Source organism: Mauremys reevesii, linkage group 23, assembly GCF_016161935.1.
Source record: "Mauremys reevesii isolate NIE-2019 linkage group 23, ASM1616193v1, whole genome shotgun sequence".
Taxonomy (NCBI): domain Eukaryota; kingdom Metazoa; phylum Chordata; order Testudines; family Geoemydidae; genus Mauremys; species Mauremys reevesii.
Window position 1 is genome coordinate 4882222 of NC_052645.1, and position 22134 is coordinate 4904355.

At 50.0% G+C, this 22134-nt stretch overlaps 1 protein-coding gene across 1 annotated transcript in view; it reads right to left on the reverse strand.

The window, feature by feature from the left end:
* The window catches only part of KDM1A (lysine demethylase 1A), a 160099-nt gene that overhangs the window by 15687 nt on the left and 122278 nt on the right, over positions 1-22134 (reverse strand). Inside the window, exon 17 of the mRNA XM_039511420.1 lies at positions 1392-1506. Within this exon, the coding sequence (XP_039367354.1) occupies positions 1392-1506 (115 nt within the window). The remainder of the gene's footprint in view (positions 1-1391; positions 1507-22134) is intronic.

Here is a 22134-nt window from a genome sequence, read left to right on the forward strand (position 1 = left end):
CTGGCTCTGTTGATCTGATCAAGAAAGAAACCAACAGGACTCCACTGGCCATCACATACAGTCCCCAGCGAAAACCCCTCCAACGCATCATCAGGGATCTACAACCCATCCTGGACAATGATCCCTCACTTTCACAGGCCTTGGGTGGCAGGCCAGTCCTCGCCCACAGACAACCTGCCAACCTGAAGCATATTCTCACCAGTAACTGCACACTGCACCATAGTAACTCTAGCTCAGGAACCAATCCATGCAACAAACCTCGATGCCAACTCTGCCCACATATCTACACCAGCGACACCATCACAGGACCTAACTAGATCAGCCACACCATCACCGGTTCATTCACCTGCACGTCCACCAATGTAATATACGCCATCATATGCCAGCAATGCCCCTCTGCTATGTACATCGGCCAAACTGGACAGTCTCTATTGAAAAGGATAAATGGACACAAATCAGATATTAGGAATGGCAATATACAAAAACCTGTAGAACACTTCAACCTCCCTGGCCACACAATAGCAGATCTTAAGGTGGCCATCCTGCAGCAAAAAAACTTCAGGACCAGACTTCAAAGCGAAACTGCTGAGCTTCAGTTCATCTGCAAATTTGACACCATCAGCTCAGGATTAAACGAAGACTGAATGGCTTGCCAACTACAGAACCAGTTTCTCCTCCCTTGGTTTTCACACCTCAACTGCTAGAACAGGGCCTCATCCTCCCTGATTGAACTAACCTCGTTATCTCTAGCTTGCTTCTTGCTTGCATATATATACCTGCCCCTGGAAATTTCCAGTACTTGCATTCGACGAAGTGGGTATTTAACCCATGAAAGCTCATGCTGCAAAACGTCTGTTAGTCTATAAGGTGCCACAGGATTCTTTGCTGCTCTTACAGAACTGCTTGGGCCATTTGAGCAGAGTGAGAATGACTCATGTTCTGTCCTGCTGAATCTTCTGCAGTACTTGAGGAAGGGTGGGGATTCTTACTAACTACTATGTCAAATTCAGCAGTAAGGAGGAACTGAGGAAGCATCAGTCTGTTTCACCCCTTATGCCCTTGGCACAGACCACAAGGAGAGCAGGGATGCTGGCACAGACCAACAGACACTACTTGCTAGAATTTTCTGGTCTCAGGTGCACTGAGATTATGAATACACACAGGGACCAGCACTCAAAGAAGAACCTGAATTCTATTTCCAGTTCTGTCACTGACCTGTTTTCTCTGCCTTAGTTTGTCCATATTTAAAATGGAGGTATTGATATTTTCTTCTAAAATCTACTGATGAAAAGCACTATAAGCTTTATTATGATCATCATAAAATGGCTTTTTCTAGTTCTGTTACTGTGAAAAAGAAAATGACAATAAAACTGAACACCCAATACATTTACCTTTGTAGAGATTCCAGAATAGAAAAAGTTCTCCTCTGCTGGCAGTAGTGCTGCCAACATGCCCGAACAAATTGACACTTGGATCCCAGAAGACACGGTCAAAACATAATACCACCTAGAAATGAGAGGGCTCAAGAGTTAATAGGATCCAAAACTGAACATAAGCATTCTCTGTACAGCTTTTAATGAGGGGAAATCTCAGGCTATTACAATTCAGTGAATACAAAGCCACTTATCTATATACTGCCTTTCCATACAAAAGCATCATATGGTAGTTTGCAACTGGATTAAAAAGCTATGGCAGAGATAATTTTATTTACCCACCGGGTAACAGTACATACCACCACACAATAGTTTAGAACAAGATGCGAGGAAGAGCTCCTTAACTGAAAATGTAGGGAGAATTTGGCAGTGAAATTCTTTTTATTTAAAAGTGTGAACTTTTGCAGAAAGTGCCATGGGATCTTTAATAGCCACAACAGGTTGCAAGCCTCATTTGCATGTTTGTCAATACAATGTCAACTATGCTGGGGCATTGGTTCAGTAGAATCATAGAATATCAGGGTTGGAAGGGACCTCAGGAGATCATCTAGTCCAACCTGCTGCTTAAAGCAGGACCAATCCCCAGACCCCTAAATGGCCCCCTCAAGGATTGAACTCACAACGCTGGGTTTAGCAGGCCAATGCTCAAACCACTGAGCTATCCCTCCCCCATTAGTGAATATAAACGCCCAACATTACTACCCAAGTTACCATACCAGCTATGGTCTTGCTTATACATTCTTGTAGGCACTCTTAAGGATCCAGATATCTAGCACATTAACCATAGTCTGTGAAACATTCAAATTAGGATTGTTGCTTGGAACTAGAGAGAGTCATCTGGTTTAGCAGTGCAGGTACACTGTAGTATCAGTCTAACTGCCATCTACTGTTACAACAAAGAACGGGTTTATATGTGTAAGACAAACTGCTTGAAAATTCAAAGACAAGCAAGCAGGTGGGATGAGGAGTGTGGATCTGTAGAGGAGACAAATGGTTAGATTACTGGACTTTTTATTTAAAATCCATTTTAAGAAAAAAAGAATGAAAATATAATTAGCTAGTAAGGAAGTCCCCATAAAATAACTGTGGAGGAAGAAAAGCAGGAAAGGAAAATAGTTAGACAACTTGAGCACACTCAAAAATCTGGTCTCCCACTGACCAGTTTTCAAAACTCATGAAGATACAAGGATATACTAAAGTTTGGAGTAAATTAGTAGTTATTAATACTTCTCTTATGAAAAAGAAATGTGTGATGCTTGCTATCATAGTCCTTGAATTCTTATTTACATTCCTAGTAAAATAGAAACATGAGGGATTTCATCTCCCAGTATTCTTCTGGCAGTTTGTCCACAAAGTTGGAGAGCCTTTTCCAGATTAAAAGGTCACATTTTGAGAGTAGAGATTGGTAGCTGGGTACTCTCATTTGCAGGCTCATCAACAAGTAAACCTTCAAGACAAAAAGTTCTAACTTTTTTGGGTTCTTTGTGTAAAGAGTGGACTTTGGAAGACCCTGATCTATGGATTTTGCTTGAACCACAAGGGAGCCCAGTGCAGGATGCTGATAGAAATACCTGAAGGCACTTGATAGGGAGGTTCAGTGCTCTTGGAAGTAGCGGGAATTGAAGCTGGCACATGCCAGATTGTCATGGCACGCATGAGAAGCCTTTGATTTGTGGGCATCACCAGTTTCCCTGGAGTCTCAGTCTGGAGAATGTTGAAAAGATTGTGCAGCTTCTCCTGGATGATTTCCAGTGGGATTTATAGATTCATAGATTCCAAGGCAAGAAGGCACTATTGTGATCATGTAGTCTGGCCTCCTGTATAATAGGGATATCCAGCATTTCCAGTATTGTCTTCATGAGGTCTTCCAAGTCCATTGAAGTTGAAGAGGGCCTCATCCAAAGAGGAATATAAAACGGGAGGTGGTCCTGCATGTTTCTGTTCAGGGGAGTGATCATCCTCACCTTCCATTAGTTGGGGCTTAATCAAGCAAGAAGTTTAGGAAGGTTGTATCTGCTCCCTGGGTGAAGGGGATCTGGCCCTTCAGATTGTGGAAGATGCAGGCTTTTTCCTGAATATGGATTCCCACTCCAAGAGGACCAATACGGTAATGGATGATAGGGGTAGTGAAGGGGAGGGCACATGGGCAGGTATCAGCCAGGCTGTTCCCTGTGCAAACTAGACTTTATGGCATTCCTAAGGGATTAATTCCTGGACTCCCTTCCAGACTTCCAGTGCATTAACCATGGAGATGATAGGGCATGCACAGGGGAGGACTACATTCCTGTGAGGCTGATGAGGAGTAAGGGAAGTTGTGGTCATGTCAGGAGTACATTGTCTAGGTAAGTAGACTGGGGCAGGGACGGTAACTGAGGATTTGGCGAAAACCTCTCTTAAGGCTTGCCTACATTGCGGGGGGCGGGGGAGACATCATGATGATTAACTTCACAGTGTCTCTCACTGGTCTGCCCATTGCTTTTTTGAATAAGGCCATTTGGAGGTAGTGTATCATCATCAGCAGCAGCAGTCAGGACAGCTGACAGGGGATACAGAGGGGATTACTATCCAGATTGTCCCCAGATGTCCCTGACGAAGTGGGTATTCACCCACTAAGGCTAATGATCAATACATTTGTTAGTCTATAAGGTGCCACAGGACTCTTTGTTGCCTTGGGCTAGGTAGATTGTCCTGTGATCATTCCCCTCTACTCAGCACTGGTGAGGCCTCATTTGGAGTACTGTGTCCAGTTTTGGGCCCCACACTACAAGAAGGATGTGGATAAATTGGAGAGAGTCCAGTGGAGGGCAACAAAAATGATTAGGGGGCTGGAGCACATGACTTATGAGGAGAGGCTGAGGGAACTGGGATTGTTTAGTCTGCAGAAGAGAAGAATGAGGGGGGATTTGATAGCTGCTTTCAACTACCTGAAAGGGGGTTCCAAAGAAGATGGATCTAGACTGATCTCAGTGGTAGAAGATGACAGAACAAGGAGTAATGGTCTCAAGTTGCAGAGGGGGAGGTTTAGGTTGGACATTAGGAAACACTATTTCACGAGGAGGGTGGTGAAGCACTGGAATGGGTTACCTAGGGAGGTGGTGGAATCTCCTTCCTTAGAGGTTTTTAAGGTCAGGCTTGACAAAGCCCTGGCTGGGATGATTTAGTTGTGTTTGGTCCTGCTTTGAGCAGGGGGTTGGACTAGATGACCTCCAGAGGTCCCTTCCAACCCTGAGATTCTATGATTCTATGATAGAGGGTTTTCTGCTACCCATCAGGACCTGCTAAACTTGTACTGGGCATGCTTGCTCTTCTGGATTTAGCCATGCAGCAGACATACCATCAGGAGCAGGGCTGCGAGGTTCGGGTACAGCAGTCGGCCACAGTTCTGGGAGAGTAAGTCCGGCCAGAGTGGTAGTTCTATAGGTTCCACTACTGAATGCACCACAGCTTCCCAAACCAGTGCTGGCAGGGCCATGCTGGCGCTAACAGGATTACCTTCATCTTGTCCCACTTGATCTTCACAAGGATTCTGAACCAGCAGTACTGGTGGGAAGGCATACACGGGAGTAAGAATGCATTGGAAAGGGAGCCTCTGTTGAGCCCACCAATTGAGCAGAAGTTGTGGCACTTCCTGTTCTGTCTGGACATGAATAGGTCCACCTGGGGAGTCCCCCAACCTCTGGAAGATCACGCTGCCCACTTCCAGGTGAAGCAACCTCTCGCAGTGAGACGAGAAGGTCCTGCTGAGGTGATCTGCTAGCACGTTCCTGGCCCCTGGGATGTGCAAGGCCACCAAATGAATGGCATGCTGCACACAGAAGCCCCATAATCAGACAGCCTCTTGGCAAAGGGCTGATGACCGAGCTCCGCCTTACTTGTTGATATAGAACACTGCGGGGGTATCGTCTGTTTAGGATTTGAACCACCTTGCCCATCAGGTGGAGGAGGAATGCATGACAGGCCAAGAGTATCACCTTGAGCTCCCTGATGTTTATGTGTAGAGAGCTAGCCTCCTGCATCCAGCGACCTTGCGTGCAGAGGCGAGCTCCCCAAACCAGGTCTGAAGCATTGGAGACCAAAATCACCGAAGGGAACTCCTTCCAATGCTATTGTGTTGAGCACCCAACAATCTGATGTCAATCAGGTCCATGCAGCCAGGAAGGGACACAACTGGTTCAAAACCAAATTGAGGGTGGGTGGGTATGTGATTCTGAAGTTCGAGTGGGCCACAGTTCTCAAGCACACCATCAAAATGCCTGCTATGGACCCCCTGGGTGTCATCCAGGACCAGACTGGGAAGGCGAGGAGGATGAAGCACGACAACTGCGGTTAAATCCTTTATCCCATTCCTTTCTCTTACTGGTGCCTTGTTGCAGTGGCCCCAAAGATCTGGGCGGTGGAGGTGGCCGGTACTGATTCCTAACAGTTTGCGGCTTGTAAAGGCCCAGTGAATGTAACTTAGCCTGAAAGTCCTTCAGACAGTGCAGCCTAGCATCAGTCTGCTCTGAGAAGAGAGCATTCCCTTTGAACGGGAGGTCCTGAACGGACAACTGCATCTCCTGGGAGAGCCCCAGGGATTGCAGCCATGAACTGCGCTTCATGACCATAGCAGAGGCTACTACTCTGGCTGATGAGTCAGCCGCAACCCACGCCACCTGGAGAGAGCCTCTAGCCACTGCCTTGCCCTTCTCCAGAATGGATGCATACTGAGGTCCTGTAGAAGTGAGTCCTTGAACTTATTGAGGGAGTCCCACAAATTAAAGTTGTATCTCCCCAACAGGGCCTGATGGTTTGACACCCAGAATTACAGAATTACAGTTGCCAGAGTCACCATCCTGTTGAGTAAACCTTTCTCCCAAAAAGGTCTAATTTCTTTGCGACTCTAACACATACTACTTATTAACTAAAATAAACTATGTACAAGAGAACAGTGAGTAATGAAGAAAAAAATGCTATCGCACTTGCAGATACAAGAGGAAAGATACTCTGACAACCATCACAAGCAGTGAAAAGGAACTGACAAGGCATAGGGCCGGCAGCGCCTCACATACTGGTACATGAGTGCAGGACTCCAGAGGGGCCAAAGCTGGCCCTACGGCTACTGCTAAGGCAAAAAAAATCCGATGACTCTGCATGTGGGCGTGTGCACACCTACCATGGAATCAACATGAGCAAGCATGTGAAGAAGTGGGATCGCCAGCATATGCTCCTCTCTGTACCTGCACAGCCAGGCTCTCAGATGCCATTCCCCTCCCTGGGCCAAGTTCAGAGCAGTGAGAACAATTGCATTTGGGAGCCCAGCTTCTTCGAGCTAACATACCTGATAAGTGTGAACCCCTAAACACTGGAAGAGAGAAGAACAAGAAGAGGCAGCGTGACTTGGAGCCTCCTGCTCATTTGTTGTGTGCTGTCCTCCACAGAACTGTGTCCCTTTAAAGCAGTGTTTCAATTTGGTTTTAATTTATAGATTACAAACCCAGAAGGTCCCTTTGGGAAAATCCTCTATAACACAGGCCATAGACCTTCCCCCCAAGAAGAGGTTATTCACCTTGTACAGTAACTGCTTTTCTTCCTGTGAGTGCTCCACTTCAGGTGTGCATGTGCCTCTCATGCCTTGATCAGACATTTTCAGGTAGCAGCATCTGTTCACCCCATACATGCAACCTAAGCATCCTCCTGTCAGACACCGAGGTTTTATATAGGAGTACGTGGGCAAACCACCCTCAGTTCCTTCTCTACCCCAACATCCCTTAGCGAACACTCTAAAGTGGAGGGGAAGGAAGATGGGAGTGGAGCACTCATAAGGACACACATCTCAGAGAACCACAGATAGAGCACAAGGTAAGAAACCTCCTCTTCCCCTAGTAGTGTCCTATGGGTGCTCCACCTCAGGGGATTTCCAAGCAGTATTCTGACAGAAGGAGGAGGGAGCTTCAGAACAAAGTCCAGAACTAAAGATAATACTGCAGAACAGAGGGTCGTATCGGATCTGGCAGCCCGGATAAGGGCATAAAGTTGGGTAAAGATATTTATTGAAACCCAGGTAGTGGCCCTATGTATTTCAGAAATTGTTACATTCTTCAGTAATGCTGTAATATGTTGCCTGAGATCTGGCCAAATGTCCTATCACCACATGTGGGGGTTGAGCACCTGCGATCTCATAAAAAGTGACAATTCAACCAGATATCCATTTTGACAGTCTCTAAGTAGAGAAAGAGAATCCCCGGCCTCTATCTATGATGGAGATGAAGAGCCTAGGCGATCTTCAAATTGCCTGGTCCTATCTAAATAGAAGACCAAAGCTCTTCTAACAACCAGGGTATGGAAATAGGATTCCTGCTGAGAATTATGAGGTTTCAGAAAATATACTGGTAGATGGATGGATTGATTAAGGTGGAAATCCTACAGAAATTTCTATAAGAATTTAGGATGTAAGGAGACTTTATTCTTGAAGAATACCACAAAGGGGGGAGAAGAGGTCTGCCATTAAGGCCCCAATTTACCCAACTCTACAAGAAGAAGTGAGGGCAACTAAGAAGGTATTGGAAATTATCCTGGCCTACGATGAAGTGTAGGTATTTCTTGTGTGATGGGTTTAATCGATATATGAAAATAGGCATCTTGTAGGTCAGGGCTGAAAACCAATTCCCTTCCTCCAATAAGAGAATTACAGTTGCCAGAGTCACCATCCTGAACTTTTGAGGCTTCACATGCTTAAGTATCTTAGATGTAAGATCGGCCTCCCTCCTTCTTTGGAACCAGGAAACACTTTGAGTAGAACCTCTTGCCTATTTGGGGGAAGGGATCAGTTCTATTCTTCTAGCTGGAGGAGAGAGTCAAACTGTTGTCTCAACACAAGCTCGTGAGACAGGTCCTGAAGAGGGATGGGGAAGGAGGTGGTGGCGAGAAGGCATGATGTAAAATGGATGGTATAGTCCAGGGGTGGGCAAACTTTTTGGGCCGAGGGCCACATCTGGGTGGGGAAATTGTATGCAGGGCCGGGGCAGGGGGTTGGGGTGCGGGAGGGAGTGTGGGGTGCGGGAGTGGGTGCGGTGTGCAGGAAGGGGCTTAGAGCAAGGGATTGGGGCAAAGGAGGGGTGCAGGGTGTATGAGGGGCTCAGGAAGGGGTTGGGGTGCAGGAGGGGTGTGGACTGTGGCAGGGGGCTCAGGGCAGGGGGTTGGGGTGCAGGAGTGCAGGGTGTGGCAGGGAGCTCAGGGCAGGGGGTTGGGGTGCACAGGAGTGCAGGGTATGGCTGGGGGCTCAGGCAGGGGGTTGGGGTGCACAGGAATGCAGGATGCAGCAGGGGGCTTAGGCAGGGGGTTGGGGTGCAGGAGGGGTGCGAGGTGCAGGCAGGAGGCTTAGGGCAGGGAGTTGGGGAGTGGGGCACAGGAGGGGTTCAGGCTCCAGCCCAGCGCCGCTTACCTGAAGCGGCTCCGGGGTGGCAGCGGCGCTCACCGGGGCCAGGGCAGGCTCCCTGCATGCCTGCCCTGTCCCCGGCCCCGCGCCGCTCCAGGAAGCGCTGCGGCCCCTGGGGGACGGTGGGGGGGCAGAGGGCTCCGAGTGTACTGCCCTTGCCGCGCCTCCAGGTACCTCCCCCGAAGCTCCCATTGGCCGCGGTTCCCTGTTCCTGGTGGTGGCTGGAGGCCAGGGCAACACTTGGAGCCCTCTGTCCCCCCACCTGGGGGCCGCTTCTGAGCCATGAGGGGCCGGATCTGGCCCGCGGGCCGTAGTTTGCCCACCCCTGGTATAGTCAGATGTTATGACCTCCATGACCCACTTTTCCATGGTGGTCAGTTTCCAAGCCTGCTGGATAACAGGAAGGCAGTCCCCTAAAGGGGGGAGGTGGTCCAATGGGCACAAGTGTCACTCCAATACGACTTCAGAGGATGGGTGGTCAGTGCTGTCTGAAAAATCAGGCTCCTCTAAGGCATCTTAAGTTTTTTGCCCAAAAATTGAGGTATCCCAAATCACTAGGCCTAAATATTTAGAGAATAAACAGCACCGTGAGATTTTGTTCAGAATAGATCTTGCCAAATAATTACTAAATTAGCAGATGAAAGGAAAGCAGTTATTATATTTGAATTTTAGTAAATTATTTAATTTAATGTTATATTTTGAAAGACAGCTCTTAAAATTGATTTTCATAGTCTTGCATTGAACAATGTTGACTGATATTGGCTGGAGAGACAACAAAAGCATTGAAAAATAGTGAATTAGAGATTGGATGAAGGCAGTATTGAACACTAGATTATCTTCCATGATAGTGTAGAAGAGGAAGTCAACAATATAGTAATTAAATTCATAGCTGATATTAAATTGGGAGTAAATGCAAACACCAATGAGGACGAATAATGCAAAATGACAGAGAGGTTTGAAATGTGGACAGAAAATTAAAAAACATGCAGCTTGGAAAAATGCAGATAAATACATTTAGGGAAAACTTATCTGAAACACGCACTCAAGGAAAGTAGTCATTTCTGACAGAGATCTGGGGCAGAGATACAGCAAAGTAAATATGTCTCTCCAATGGTACATAACAGAAAAAAAAAAAGGCTATATCAATGGGGCTGCACACACAAATAGCACGGGATAGGGATGTAAAACTCCCTATGTCCTCTGTGTTCCGCTCTGGCATGATTGCCTAAAAAATTGCACCCAATTCTGGACATCACTTTACCAGAAAGATATTGACAAATCAGAGGGAGTTCAGAGAAAGAGCAACAACAATTATCAGGGGACTTGAAGGAGAGACTAGAGATGAATGTTTAAAATAGCTAAATACAAAAGGCTTGGCTAATTGATTATTAAGGTAAAAGGTGGGAGGGACACAAAAGGTAAGAGTCTACAAATACTAGAAGGATGAAAACACCAACAAAGGCAGAGAAATTATTGTGGAGATACAAGGAGATATAATTAGCAATTACAGTCATTAAATTAAGTCTGCAGAAATTTTAAGAGTCAACAAACATCTAGATTTAGGGAGATCAGTTAGGTTGTAGAATAAAACCTGAGATATTTAAAACAAGATAGGGAGCAAGCATAACATAGCGAACAATTCCACAACAGCAGAGAGGGCAAAAGACTCCTAACTAGGTCTTTTCAGTTCTAACTAAGATTAAGGACAATCAGTCGATACCAGGGACCCTATTCGGTATGCAGTGCAACCTGCTAGGCCTGCCTCACCTCTTTTTTTAAATCACACCTCCTCTCCCAATCCCACCGGACTGTGTATGTTAGAGTTTCAGCAAGAGTAAATGCTCACTGCAGTTGTTCAGATCCTCTCGTGACCATTTAACAGCTTTCAGCTCAAAGCAGTAATGGCGTCTGATTCCAGATTAGAACAGTTGAGAGGCATCAAAATTACTGAGTGAGCCTGAATCCCTGCAGATGAGCAAAATGCATGATTGTGGCCAAAAAAGGGGACAGACAACTATCTTTTGTCCAAACACAGCACAGGAACATGGTGGAAGATCCTCTGCCTTCCCGCTGTGATCTGTCCAGGATGGGAGAGGCAAGACAAATTTGAAATTCAGTGGGGATCCTTCAGTATGAAAAGGTCTCACCTATTTTTTCCACATTCTACAATGTCCTGGAAATATTTTGAAGGATCACAATTAAGTTTTAATTTTCCCATTACAGAGGTGCATCTTCTACTCCTGGGGGAATTCTGTACCACTGCGCAATGCAGAATTTATGCAGATTTCCATGTTTCCCCTGCAGATTCGGGTCTGCAGAGCTACTGTTGCCACTAGGGGCCGCTGAGCTCTGCAGAACCCAGCTCGCAGTGAGTGGAGTGCCCAGCCCAGTGGGGATAGAGGCTCTGCATGCCCTGGCTGCCCAGCTTGATCCTCATTTTCCTGGCGACAGGAGAGGGCCTGTTGAGACCCAGCTCTGGCAAAGAGTGAGGAAGGGCAGGCCACACCACATTGCGTCCCCTGGCGGGACAGTGAAGGAGCTGGGAACGGGGCTCTGGGGGGAGCGAGGCGCCAGGCTGGGGGGTAACCCGTGGTGAGGCTCTGGAGGGAGTGGGGTCCAGGTGTTCTCAACCTTTTTCTTTCCGGGGCACCCCCAACATGCTATAAAAACTCCATGGCCCACCCATGCCACAACAACCAGTTTTCTGCATATAAAAGCCAGGGCTGGTGTTTGGGGGTAGCAAGCAGGGCAATTGTCAGGGGTCCCATGCCAAAGGGGAACCTGTGAAGTTAAGTTGGTCAGGCTTTGGCTTCAGCCCTGTGTGGTGGGGCTTGGGGCCCTGGGCTTCTGCCCACACAGCGGGGCTTTGACTTTGCGCCCCGGGCCCTGGCAAGTCTAATGTCAGCCCTGCTTGGCAGACTCCCTAAAACCTGTTCACAGCCCCCCAGGGGTCCCAGGCGCTGGTTGAGAACTGTTACCATAGGGGTTTCTTTAACTCTGTACTCCTGGGGGATCTTTTTTGTTATCTATATTGCTGACATACTTGTTGACAGGTATTTTGAAATAAAATTACCAAATAATTGAAACTAAAGTGATTATATTGTGTTATTTTGACAAATAAAATACACAGAATTTTAAAATGTGAGCATCATTTTTAGTTGCAGAATTCCCCCAGGAGTAATCTTCACTGCAGTGAGATACAGAGACTTTCATCTTACCTCACCAATTCAAACTCGCTATTAAGTGGCCTATGTAGAACATGCCAATTGAATATATGCCCCCAAATCAGTTAGGTACATTTGAAAAATCTACATCTAAAAGAGATTACTTACTGTAACTGGAGGTTCTTCAAGATGTGTGGTCCCTAACTATATTCCAAATGTGGGCACACATGTGCACTACGTGCCTGGGTCTGGGAAGTTTCCTCCACACAGTGTCCGTTGTCCAGCACATGCGTAGTGTCTTTCCTTGTGCTTCCAACTGAGGGTATAAGGAGCGGTGCATGCTGATGCCACTCTAGTTCCCCTCTTACTGCAATGTAAACAAGTCTGAAGCAGAGGGGAAGGAGAGTGGGTAGTGGAATACAGATAGGAACCACACATCTCAAAGAAAAGATGGTTACTCACCATTGTAACTGTTGTTCTTCGAGATGTGTTGCTCATATCCATTCCAGTTAGGTGTGCGCACGCCACGTGCACGCTCGTCGGAAGATTTTTACCCTAGCAACACTCGGTGGGTCGGCTGGGCGCCCCCTGGAGTGGCGTCTCTATAGCGCCAGATATATACCCCTGCTGACCCACCCGCCCCTCAGTTCCTTCTTGCCGGCTACTCCGACAGTGGGGAAGGAGGGCGGGTTTGGAATGGATATGAGCAACACATCTCGAAGAACAACAGTTACAACGGTGAGTAACCGTCTTTTCTTCTTCAAGTGATTGCTCATATGCATTCCAGTTAGGTGATTCCCAAGCCTTACCTAGGCGGTGGGGTCGGAGTGAGACGTGGCAGAATGCAAGACTGCTGAGCCAAAGGCTGCATCGTCTCTGGATTGTTGGACCAATGCGTAGTGTGAAGCAAAGGTGTGAATTGATGACCAGGTAGCCGCCCGACATATTTCCTGGATGAGGACATGAGCCAGGAAGGCGTCAGAAGAGGCCTGCGCTCTTGTAGAATGGGCATTGAGATGGCTAGTAGGAATGTGAGCCAGTTCGTAGCACGTTCTGATGCAGGATGTCACCCAAGATGAGATCCGTTGGGAAGAGACCGGCATGCCCTTCATGCGGTCTGCTACCGCTACAAATAGCTGAGGCGAACGCCGAAAGGGTCTCGTTCTTTCTACATAAAAAGCGAGAGCCCTACGGACGTCCAAAGTATGTAGCTGTTGTTCCCGGCGCGATAAGTGCGGCTTCGAGAAGAAAACTGTAAGGAAGATGTCCTGATTGACATGAAAAGCAGACGCCACCTTAGGGAGGAAGGAGGGGTGAGGCTGGAGTTGCACCTTGTCCTTATGGAAGACTGTATAAGGGGGATCAGCCGTCAAGGCACGAAGCTCGGAGACTCGCCTCGCCGAGGTGATAGTGACAAGGAAGGCCGTCTTCCAGGAAAGGTATAGGAGGGAACAGGTGGCTATAGGCTCGAAGGGGGCCCCCATAAGCTTGGTCAACACAAGGTTTAAGTCCCATGTAGGGGTTGGGCATCGGACCTGCGGGTACAGCCATTCCAGTCCCTTAAGGAACCTGGAAACCATAGGGTGGGAAAAAATAGAATGGCCACTTTTGCCTGGGTGGAAGGTAGAAGTAGCCGCCAGGTGAACCTTTAAAGAAGAGACCGCCAGGCCCTGTTCCTTCAGGGACAGAGGTAATCCAGGACAGTAGGGATAGATACCAGTCTGGGGACTAAGTTGTTCTGATCGCACCAGTGTGAGAAATGCTTCCACTTGGCGAGATAAGTCGTTCTAGTGGAAGGCTTCCTGCTCTCCAAAAGAACCTGCTACACCAAGGCAGAGCAACGTAACTCAGCTTGGTTCAACCATGTAGGAGCCATGCCGTGAGATGAAGGGACTGCAGGTCCGGGTGGTGAAGCCTGCCGAAGTCCTGCGTTACGAGGTCCGGCCACAGTGGCAGGGGAATCGGATCCGCCACGGAGAGGTCGAACAGCAGGGTGTACCAATGCTGCCTCGGCCATGTTGGAGCAAGGAGGATGAGGTTGGCTCTGTCCCTCCGGAGTGTGAGCAGCACTCTGTGAATGAGGGGAAACGGCGGAGAGGCATAAAACAGGTGCCTCGTCCACGGGAGGAGAAATGCGTCTGAGAGGGAGCCCGGAGAGCGTCCCTGATAGGAGCAGAACACGTGGCATTTCCTGTTCTCTCTGGAGGCAAAGAGGTCTACTCGGGGAAAGCCCCATCTCCGGAAAACTGTATGGATGACATTGGGACGAATCGACCACTCGTGAGACAGGAATGACCTGCTGAGGCAATCTGCCAGAGTGTTCTGTACTCCTGGGAGAAAAGACGCTACTAAATGAATAGAGTGGGCTATGCAAAAGTCCCACAGGTGAATGGCTTCTTGGCAAAGTAGGGAGGAACGTGCCCCGCCCTGTTTGTTTATGTAAAACATTGTTGTCGTGTTGTCCGTGAACACGGATACACAGCGGCCTTTTAGATGGACTCGAAACGCCTGGCACGCTAGGCGGACTGCCCTCAGCTCCCTCACGTTGATATGTAAGGCCAGCTCCTGGGGTGACCAGAGGCCTTGAGTGTGTAGGTTCCTGAGGTGGGCACCCCAACCCAGAGATGATGCGTCTGTGGTCAGTGCCACTGAGGGTTGGGGAGGGTGGAACGGTACCCCTGCGCAAACTACTGTGGGGTCTAACCACCAAGTGAGGGAGTCGAGGATTGTCCCGGGGATCGTGACCACCGAGTCTATATTGTCCCTGTGTGGGTGGTATAATGAAGCGAGCCATGTTTGGAAGCGCCGAAGCCACAGTCTCACGTACATGGTCACAAAGGTGCATGACGCCATGTGACCTAAGAGGCCGAGGCAGATGCACATCAATGTCGGGAAGGATTGGAAACTTCGAATGATCACAGACATTGCCTGAAAACGTGGCAGAGGGAGGCAGGCCCTGGCCAGATTGGAGTCCAGAACTGCTCCAATAAAGTCTATCCTCTGCGTTGGAGTCAGAGTAGACTTTTCGACGTTGACCATGGGGCCTAGCCTCCCGAAGAGGTCTTTGACTACACGCAGGTGCTGGGATACTTGCAGCTGGGAAGTCCCTCGAATGAGCCAATCGTCAAGGTACGGGTAGACGTGTATTCGACGACGGCGGAGGGCGGCAGCGACTACGGCCATGCATTTGGTGAAGACTCTCGGGGCCGTAGAAAGGCCGAAGGGAAGCACCGTGAACTGGAAGTGCTGTTGGTTGACCACAAACCAGAGATACCGTCTGTGCGGCGGGTAAATGGCAATATGGAAGTACACGTTCTTCATATCGAGGGCGGCACACCAGTCTCCCGGATCCAGGGATGGGATAATGGTCCCCAGGGTTACTATGTGGAACTTGAGTTTTACCATAAATTTGTTGAGTTCTCGCAGGTCCAGGATCGGTCGTAGACCGCCCTTTACCTTGGGGATTAAAAAGTAATGGGAATAGAATCCCTTGCCCCGCATATCCTCTGGCACCTCCTCTATGGCTCCCAGATTTAGGACCTCTTGGAAGAGGAATTGCTCGTGAGAGGGGTCCCTGAAGAGGGATGGGCAGGGAGGGCGGGAATGGGGGGGGGGGGGAGAAAGAAATTGGAGGTGGTATCCCGCTTCCACCGTGTGGAGGACCCAACGGTCGGAGGTCAGCTGGGACCAGGCAGGGAGGAAATGGGAGAGACGGTTGAAAAAGGAGGGTGAAGAATCCGGCAGGGAAACTGGTGGGTCGTCCTCGGGCGTCCCATCAAAAGTTTTGTTTTGGCTCTGTAGGTGGCTTAGGGGGCGCTTGACTTTGGTTTCCCTGAGGGCCAGACTGTCTCCTCCGATTCCCCCTGCCGCGCCGTCTGGTCGTATCCTGACGCGGCCTGGGCTGGTTATAAGGGCGGTATGGTTGGGGCCGGAAGGACCTACGTTGGGTCACCGGTGTGTGCATACCCAACAATCGCATTATGACGTGATTGTCCTTGAGACTCTGCAATCTGGGGTCGGTTTTGTCCAAAAAAAGACCCTGTCCATCAAAAGGGCAAATCCTGAATTGTCTCCTGCAATTCTGGAGGTAGGCCTGAGGCTTGTAGCCAGGAGATGCGTCTCATTGTTACCCCAGATGCAAGCGTTCTGGCTGCCGAGTCTGCTGCATCCAGAGAGGCCTGGAGGGAAGTTCTTGCCACTTTTTTACCCTCCTTTAGCAGGGCCGTAAATTCTGTGCGGGACTCCTGGGGAAGGAGTTCTGCAAACTTCTCCACAGACACCCACGTATTGAAGTTATAACGGCTTAGGAGGGCCTACTGATTTGCCACCCTAAGCTGGAGGCCTTCAGCCAAGTATATCTTACGGCCTAGGAGGTCCATGCACCTAGCCTCCTTTCCCTTAGGAGCTGGCGCCTGCTGGCTATGGCGCTCCCGTTTGTTCACGGATTGGACCACCAGGGAGCAGGGAGGTGGGTGGGTGTAGAGATATTCGTAGCCCTTAGACGGGACCATATATTTTCTCTCTACTCCCCTAGCCGTAGGTGTAACGGAAGCTGGGGATTGCCAAATCGTGTCTGCATTGGCTTGAATTGTTCAGATGAACGGGAGAGCCACTCGAAGGGGTGCCTCCGCCGTTAATATGTCCACCACAGGGTCCTCTATCTCAGCAACCTCCTCCATCGGTAAATTCATATTTTGGGCCACTCTCCACAAGAGGTCTTGATGGGCCCTGAGATCTATAGGAGGAGGACCAGAGGAGGATGTTCCTGCCACAGCCTCATCAGGAGAGGAGGAGGAGGAGAGGCCTGGTACCAAAGGGTCCTGCGGTGGGTCATTGAGTGGCGGAGCCCCATCTGCATCAGGCGGAACCTCAGGCTCTGCAGATTCAAGTGGCTCCTCATCTGTGCCCGCGGGAGGAGGATGGCTCACCGTGGCTTCGGGAACCCTGTGTTCTGAGGGCCCGGGACGTTGAGCCACTAAGGGGGCACCCTGTTCCTCGTGGTATGCCCACGGAGTCCAGAAGACCCATTGATGAGGACCTTGCTCCTGGCTTTGCACCTCTGGATGCTGGTGGTACGAAGCACTGCCAGCTTGGGAGGACAATGACGTGTGCCTCGAAGGCCACGGTGGTGCCGAGAGACCCTGGCAAGGTGCCGCTGATCCGGACATTCGGTCCCGGGGCGGTACCGATGAGCAGTACCGGTCGTGTCGGTGCCTGGAATGAGACCGGGACCATCTACCGTGCCGGTGCCGGGAGGTCGACTGTGATCTCAAGTCTCTGTGCCGGGAGTGGCTGCGGGACGCAGGATACCGGCAGCGGTACCGAGAGCCGGATCGGTGCCGAGAGCGTCTGTCCGGCGACTGAGATCTTGAACATCTCCGCGAGTACGACTGGTACCGCGATGGAGAGCGGTGCCGGGACTGCGAGTGGTGCCGGGATCGGGACTGGAGTGAGCGGGAGCGTCTCCGAGACCGCGATCTGGAATGACGCCTCTCCCACTGGCAGACAGAAGGAGGCCTCATCATGGCCGGCTTGCCAACGGACTGGATAACCCGCACCGGCGGTGCCGGGGGTTGAGGCTGCATCGACTCCATCAGCGCGATGAGCTCTTGTGCCGTCGAGAAGGTCTCCAGCGTAGAAGGGAGAGCTAGCTCAACCGCAGTGTGAACCGGGGAGCTATGTGGTACCGGACTCGATGGCCCTTGCGGTGCCGGAATCGACGGTGCCGCGCTAGGAGGAGCTGCCAACTGCGGTGCCGGTGTTGACGGTGCCGGCGTGATAGCCAGGATCCGACCTACGGACCTGTGTGCGTGCTCCTTCCTCGAGGATGTGGCCGGAGCAGCATGACGTTTCCCAGACGGGGAAAGAGATCGGTGCCGAGGAGCCCAGAGTGAGCCGGTGCCGAAGGTGCGCTCCTCACCGATGCGGACTGTTGAGTGGTCGGTGCCGGCGCCGCAGGAATAAGTGCCAATTCCATTAGGAGCTGCTTTAAGCAAAAGTCCCGCTCCTTCTTAGATCTTGGCTTGAACGTCTTGCAAATTCGGGACTTGTCAGTGAGGTGAGATTCTCCTAAGCACTTTAGGCAAGATTCGTGAGGATCTCCCACCGGCATCGGCTTCTGGCACGCCAAGCACGGTTTGAATCCTGGTGCCTTGGGCATGAGCCCGCACCGGGTCGGAGGAAAAGGGGCTACTCCCCCAATCCCCCAGTCAAGTATATACACTAACTATGACTAAACTTACAAAAGAACTAACTATAACTACAATGACTTGAACTATATACACTAGAAATAGTAAATAACAGCGAGAAGCTAGGGTTGTGGAGGTCACTGAAGCCGCTCTCCACAGTTCCAATGACCGTCACGGGTGGTAAGAAGGAACTGAGGGGCGGGTGGGTCAGCAGATGTATATATCTGGCGCTATAGCGGCGCCACTCCAGGGGGCGCCCAGCCGACCCACCGAGTGTTGCTAGGGTAAAAATCTTCTGACAAGCGTGCACGCGGCGCGCGCACACCTAACTGGAATGCATATGAGCAATCACTCGAAGAAGAACCTCCAGCTACAGTAAGTAACCTCCTTTTCTTCTTTGAGTGATGGTTCCACATGGACGCCTTGAGAGCAGTGATCAGTAGGACCGTACCAAATTCACGGTCATAGGATTTTTAAAATTGTAAATTTCTCGATTTCAGCTATTTAAATCTGAAATTTCATGGTGTTGTAATTGTAAGGATCCTGATCCAAAAAGGAGTTGTGGGGAGTGGAGGGGGAGTGTTGCAAGGTTATTTTAAAGGGGGTTGTGGTACTACTACCCTTACTTCTGCACTGCTGCTGGTGGCGATGATGCCTTTAGAGCTGAGCAGCTGAAGAGCAGTGGCTGCTGACAGGGAACCCAGCTCTTAAGGTAGAGGTGCCGCCAGCAGCAGTGCAGAAGTAAGGATGGCATGGTATGGTATTGCTATGCTTACTTTTGTGCTGCTGCTGGGGGAGGGGGGTGCTGCCTTCAGGGCTGGGCACCTGGCCAACAGCCACCTCTCTCCAGCTGCCCAGATCTGAAGGCAGTGCAGAAGTAAGGGTGGCAATACCATGACCCTGCTGCAACTTCCCTTTGGGTCAGGAACTCCACGTGGGAGACCAGAATTTCTCAATTGAAATCTATATAGGATAAAAGCACACAAAAGACCAGATTTCATCGGGGAGACCAGATTTCACAGTCCGTGATAGGGCCCTAATTTCAGTGTGGTGGTGGATGTGAAGAGGCCGATGGCAGAGCAATTTGCAAGATGGCCCATCCCACTGCTGCATCCATGATATGGCTGCTTGGGCATAGTGTGCTGTAAATGAGTGGACAATTTGTAAATGTCCTGCAATAGGATGGCCGATAACAGCCATGGAAGCGGCCTGTGCCCAGGTAGAGTGAGCTGTAACATCCCCAGGAGGCGGGAGGATTGATATCTTGTAGTATTAAGTATGCAGCCTGAGACCCACTTAGGGATCCTTTGTGAGGATATGGCTTGGCTCCTTGATCTTTCTGCCATGGCGCCAAAGTCTCAGACTTTTTAAAGGGCCTAGTTCTTTGTAGGCAGAATGCCAGGGCATGTCTGATGTCAAGGGAGTGTAAGTTAGAAGAGGCATGTGGTTTCAGAAAGAATACAGGTAAGTGGATTGATTGGTTGAGATGGAATCTGAACACAACCTTGGGTAGGAATTTGGAGTGTAGCCACAGTGAAACCTTCTCCTTGTGCAAAACTGTGTAGGGAGGGTCTGCTATCATGGCCGTTAGCTCAGACTTCCCTGGCCAAAGTGATGGCTACTAGGAGTGCAACTTTCATGGAAAAGAGGGTCATGTAAAGGTTGCTATAGGTTTCAAGGGTGGTCCTGTGATAGCTGAGAGGACAAGGTTAAGATCCCACTGTGGCACAGGTTTGACAGCAGGTGGGGAAGTCCTGACCAAGCCTTTCATAAAGCATGCCATTGTTGGGTATGGGAAGACAGAGCGTCCCTCCAGTGGGGGAAGGAAGACACTAAGTGCTGCCAGGGGCACATGGAGGGAGCCTATGGCTAAGCCTGATGTTTTCAGGGTAAGGAGATAATTGAGGAAAACTGGGATGGTCACCATGTCAAGAGAAAGGTGATGGCAGTGCACCCACTCCAAGAAATGGCATCGCTTTGCCCAACAGCATGTTCTGGTGGACTCTTTCCTGCTCTGGTTAAGGATCCTTTGGACCGGGGCTGCACAAGCATGTTCTATGTTAGATGCCCATCCAAACACCAGGCCGTGAGGTGAAGGGAGTTTGCACTGGGATGCCTGAGTCTCCCTTTGGTCCTGTGTGAGAAGCTCCAGGAATGACCAGAGCCTGACCAGTGGTCGGGTGGAGAGCTTCAGGAGGTCTGAGATTTGTAGATGTGTAGAAAGAATAATAAATATGGCAGGCAACCAGCTTGGCTTAACAGTGAAATCCTTGCTGATCTTAAACACAAAAAAGAAGCTTACAAGAAGAGGAAGATTGGACAAATGACCAGGGTGGAGTATAAAAATATTGCTCAGGCATGCAGGAGTGAAATCAGGAAGGCCAAATCACACTTAGAGTTGCAGCTAGCAAGAGATGTTAAGAGTAACAAGAAGGGTTTCTTCATGTATGTTAGCAACAAGAAGAAAGTCAAGGAAAGTGTGGGCCCCTTACTGAATGAGAGAGGCAACCCAGTGACAGAGGATGTGGAAAAAGCTAATGTACTCAATGCTTTTGTTTGCCTCTGTCTTCACAAACAAGGTCAGCTCCCCAGACTACTGCACTGGGCAGCACAGCATGGGGAGGTGGTGACCAGTCCTCTGTGGAGAAAGAAGTGGTTCAGGACTTTAGAAAAGCTTGACAAGCACAAGTCCATGGGGCCAGATGTGCTGCATCTGAGGGTGCTAAAGGAGTTGGTGGGTGTTGCAGAGCCATTGGCCATTATCTTTGAAAACTCATGGCGATCAGGAGAGGTCCCGGATGACTGGAAAAACGCTAATCTTTAAAAAAGGGAAGGAGGAGGATCTGGGGAACTACAGGCCAGTCAGCCTCGCCTCAGTCCCTGGAAAAATCATGGAGCAGGTCCTCAAGGAATCAATTCTGAAGCACTTAGAGGAGAGGAAAGTGATCAGGAACAGTCAGCATGGATTCACCAAGGGCAAGTCATGCCTGACTAACCTAATTGCCTTCTATGAGGAGATAACTGGGTCTGTGGATGAGGGGAAAGCAGTGGATGCGTTATTCCTTGACTTTAGCAAAGCTTTTGATATGGTCTCCCCTAGTATTCTTGCCAGCAAATTTAAGTAGTATGGGATGGATGAATGGACTATAAGGTGGTGTGGTGGGGCGGTGCCCCACCCCCTGAGAAAAAGGCTGGAACAGGCCTCTGAGGCGGCGCAGGCCGGCAGCCAATCAACAGAGGCCTGTAAGGAGCCAATCAGGGCCAGGTTAGGCTGCCTAGCAGGAGGAAAGGCAGTCTCTCCCTTACTGCCAAGGGAGGAGAACTGGCTCCTGGGCTGAAAGGTAGCACATTGGACAGAGCAGTGCTGGGGAAGGGCAGAAGGAGCTGGGGAGCTCCAGCCAAGGAAAACCCCAGGCTGCAGGCCTTGCTACAAAGGGCCAAGCAGGTACACAGGGCCAAAGTGGAAGCGGCCCAGGGACAAAAGTCTGACAAAGGGAGAGAAGGAGGGCAGGGAGGCTGCCACTAGGGGGTCCCTGGGTCGCGACCCAGGGTAGCGGGTGGGCCTGGGTCCCTCACTTCCCCTTTGTACTACACCTGGCTGAGGAGGAGCGTGATACAGGCTGTGGCTGGTCCATGTGACAAAGGGGCTAGACTTTGAGGCTGCAGTCAGCCACTAGAATAGGTGCAGACGGAGGACTGCTGATAACATCAGACCCCTGGAAGGGGGTGAGACCAGGGCAGTGTCCTGAAGAGGACGCCACCGAGCGGGGAGCAATGCGGGTCTGGACACCAACAGGGGAGCAGACGATGGACGGGACACCACCAGCAGAGGGCACCCCACAGAGGAGAGAGCTAATTCCCAGATGTGCCAGCGGAAGGCGCTGCGGTGGTGAGTCCCAACCCCATCACAGGTGGATAGAAGGCTGGCTAGATTG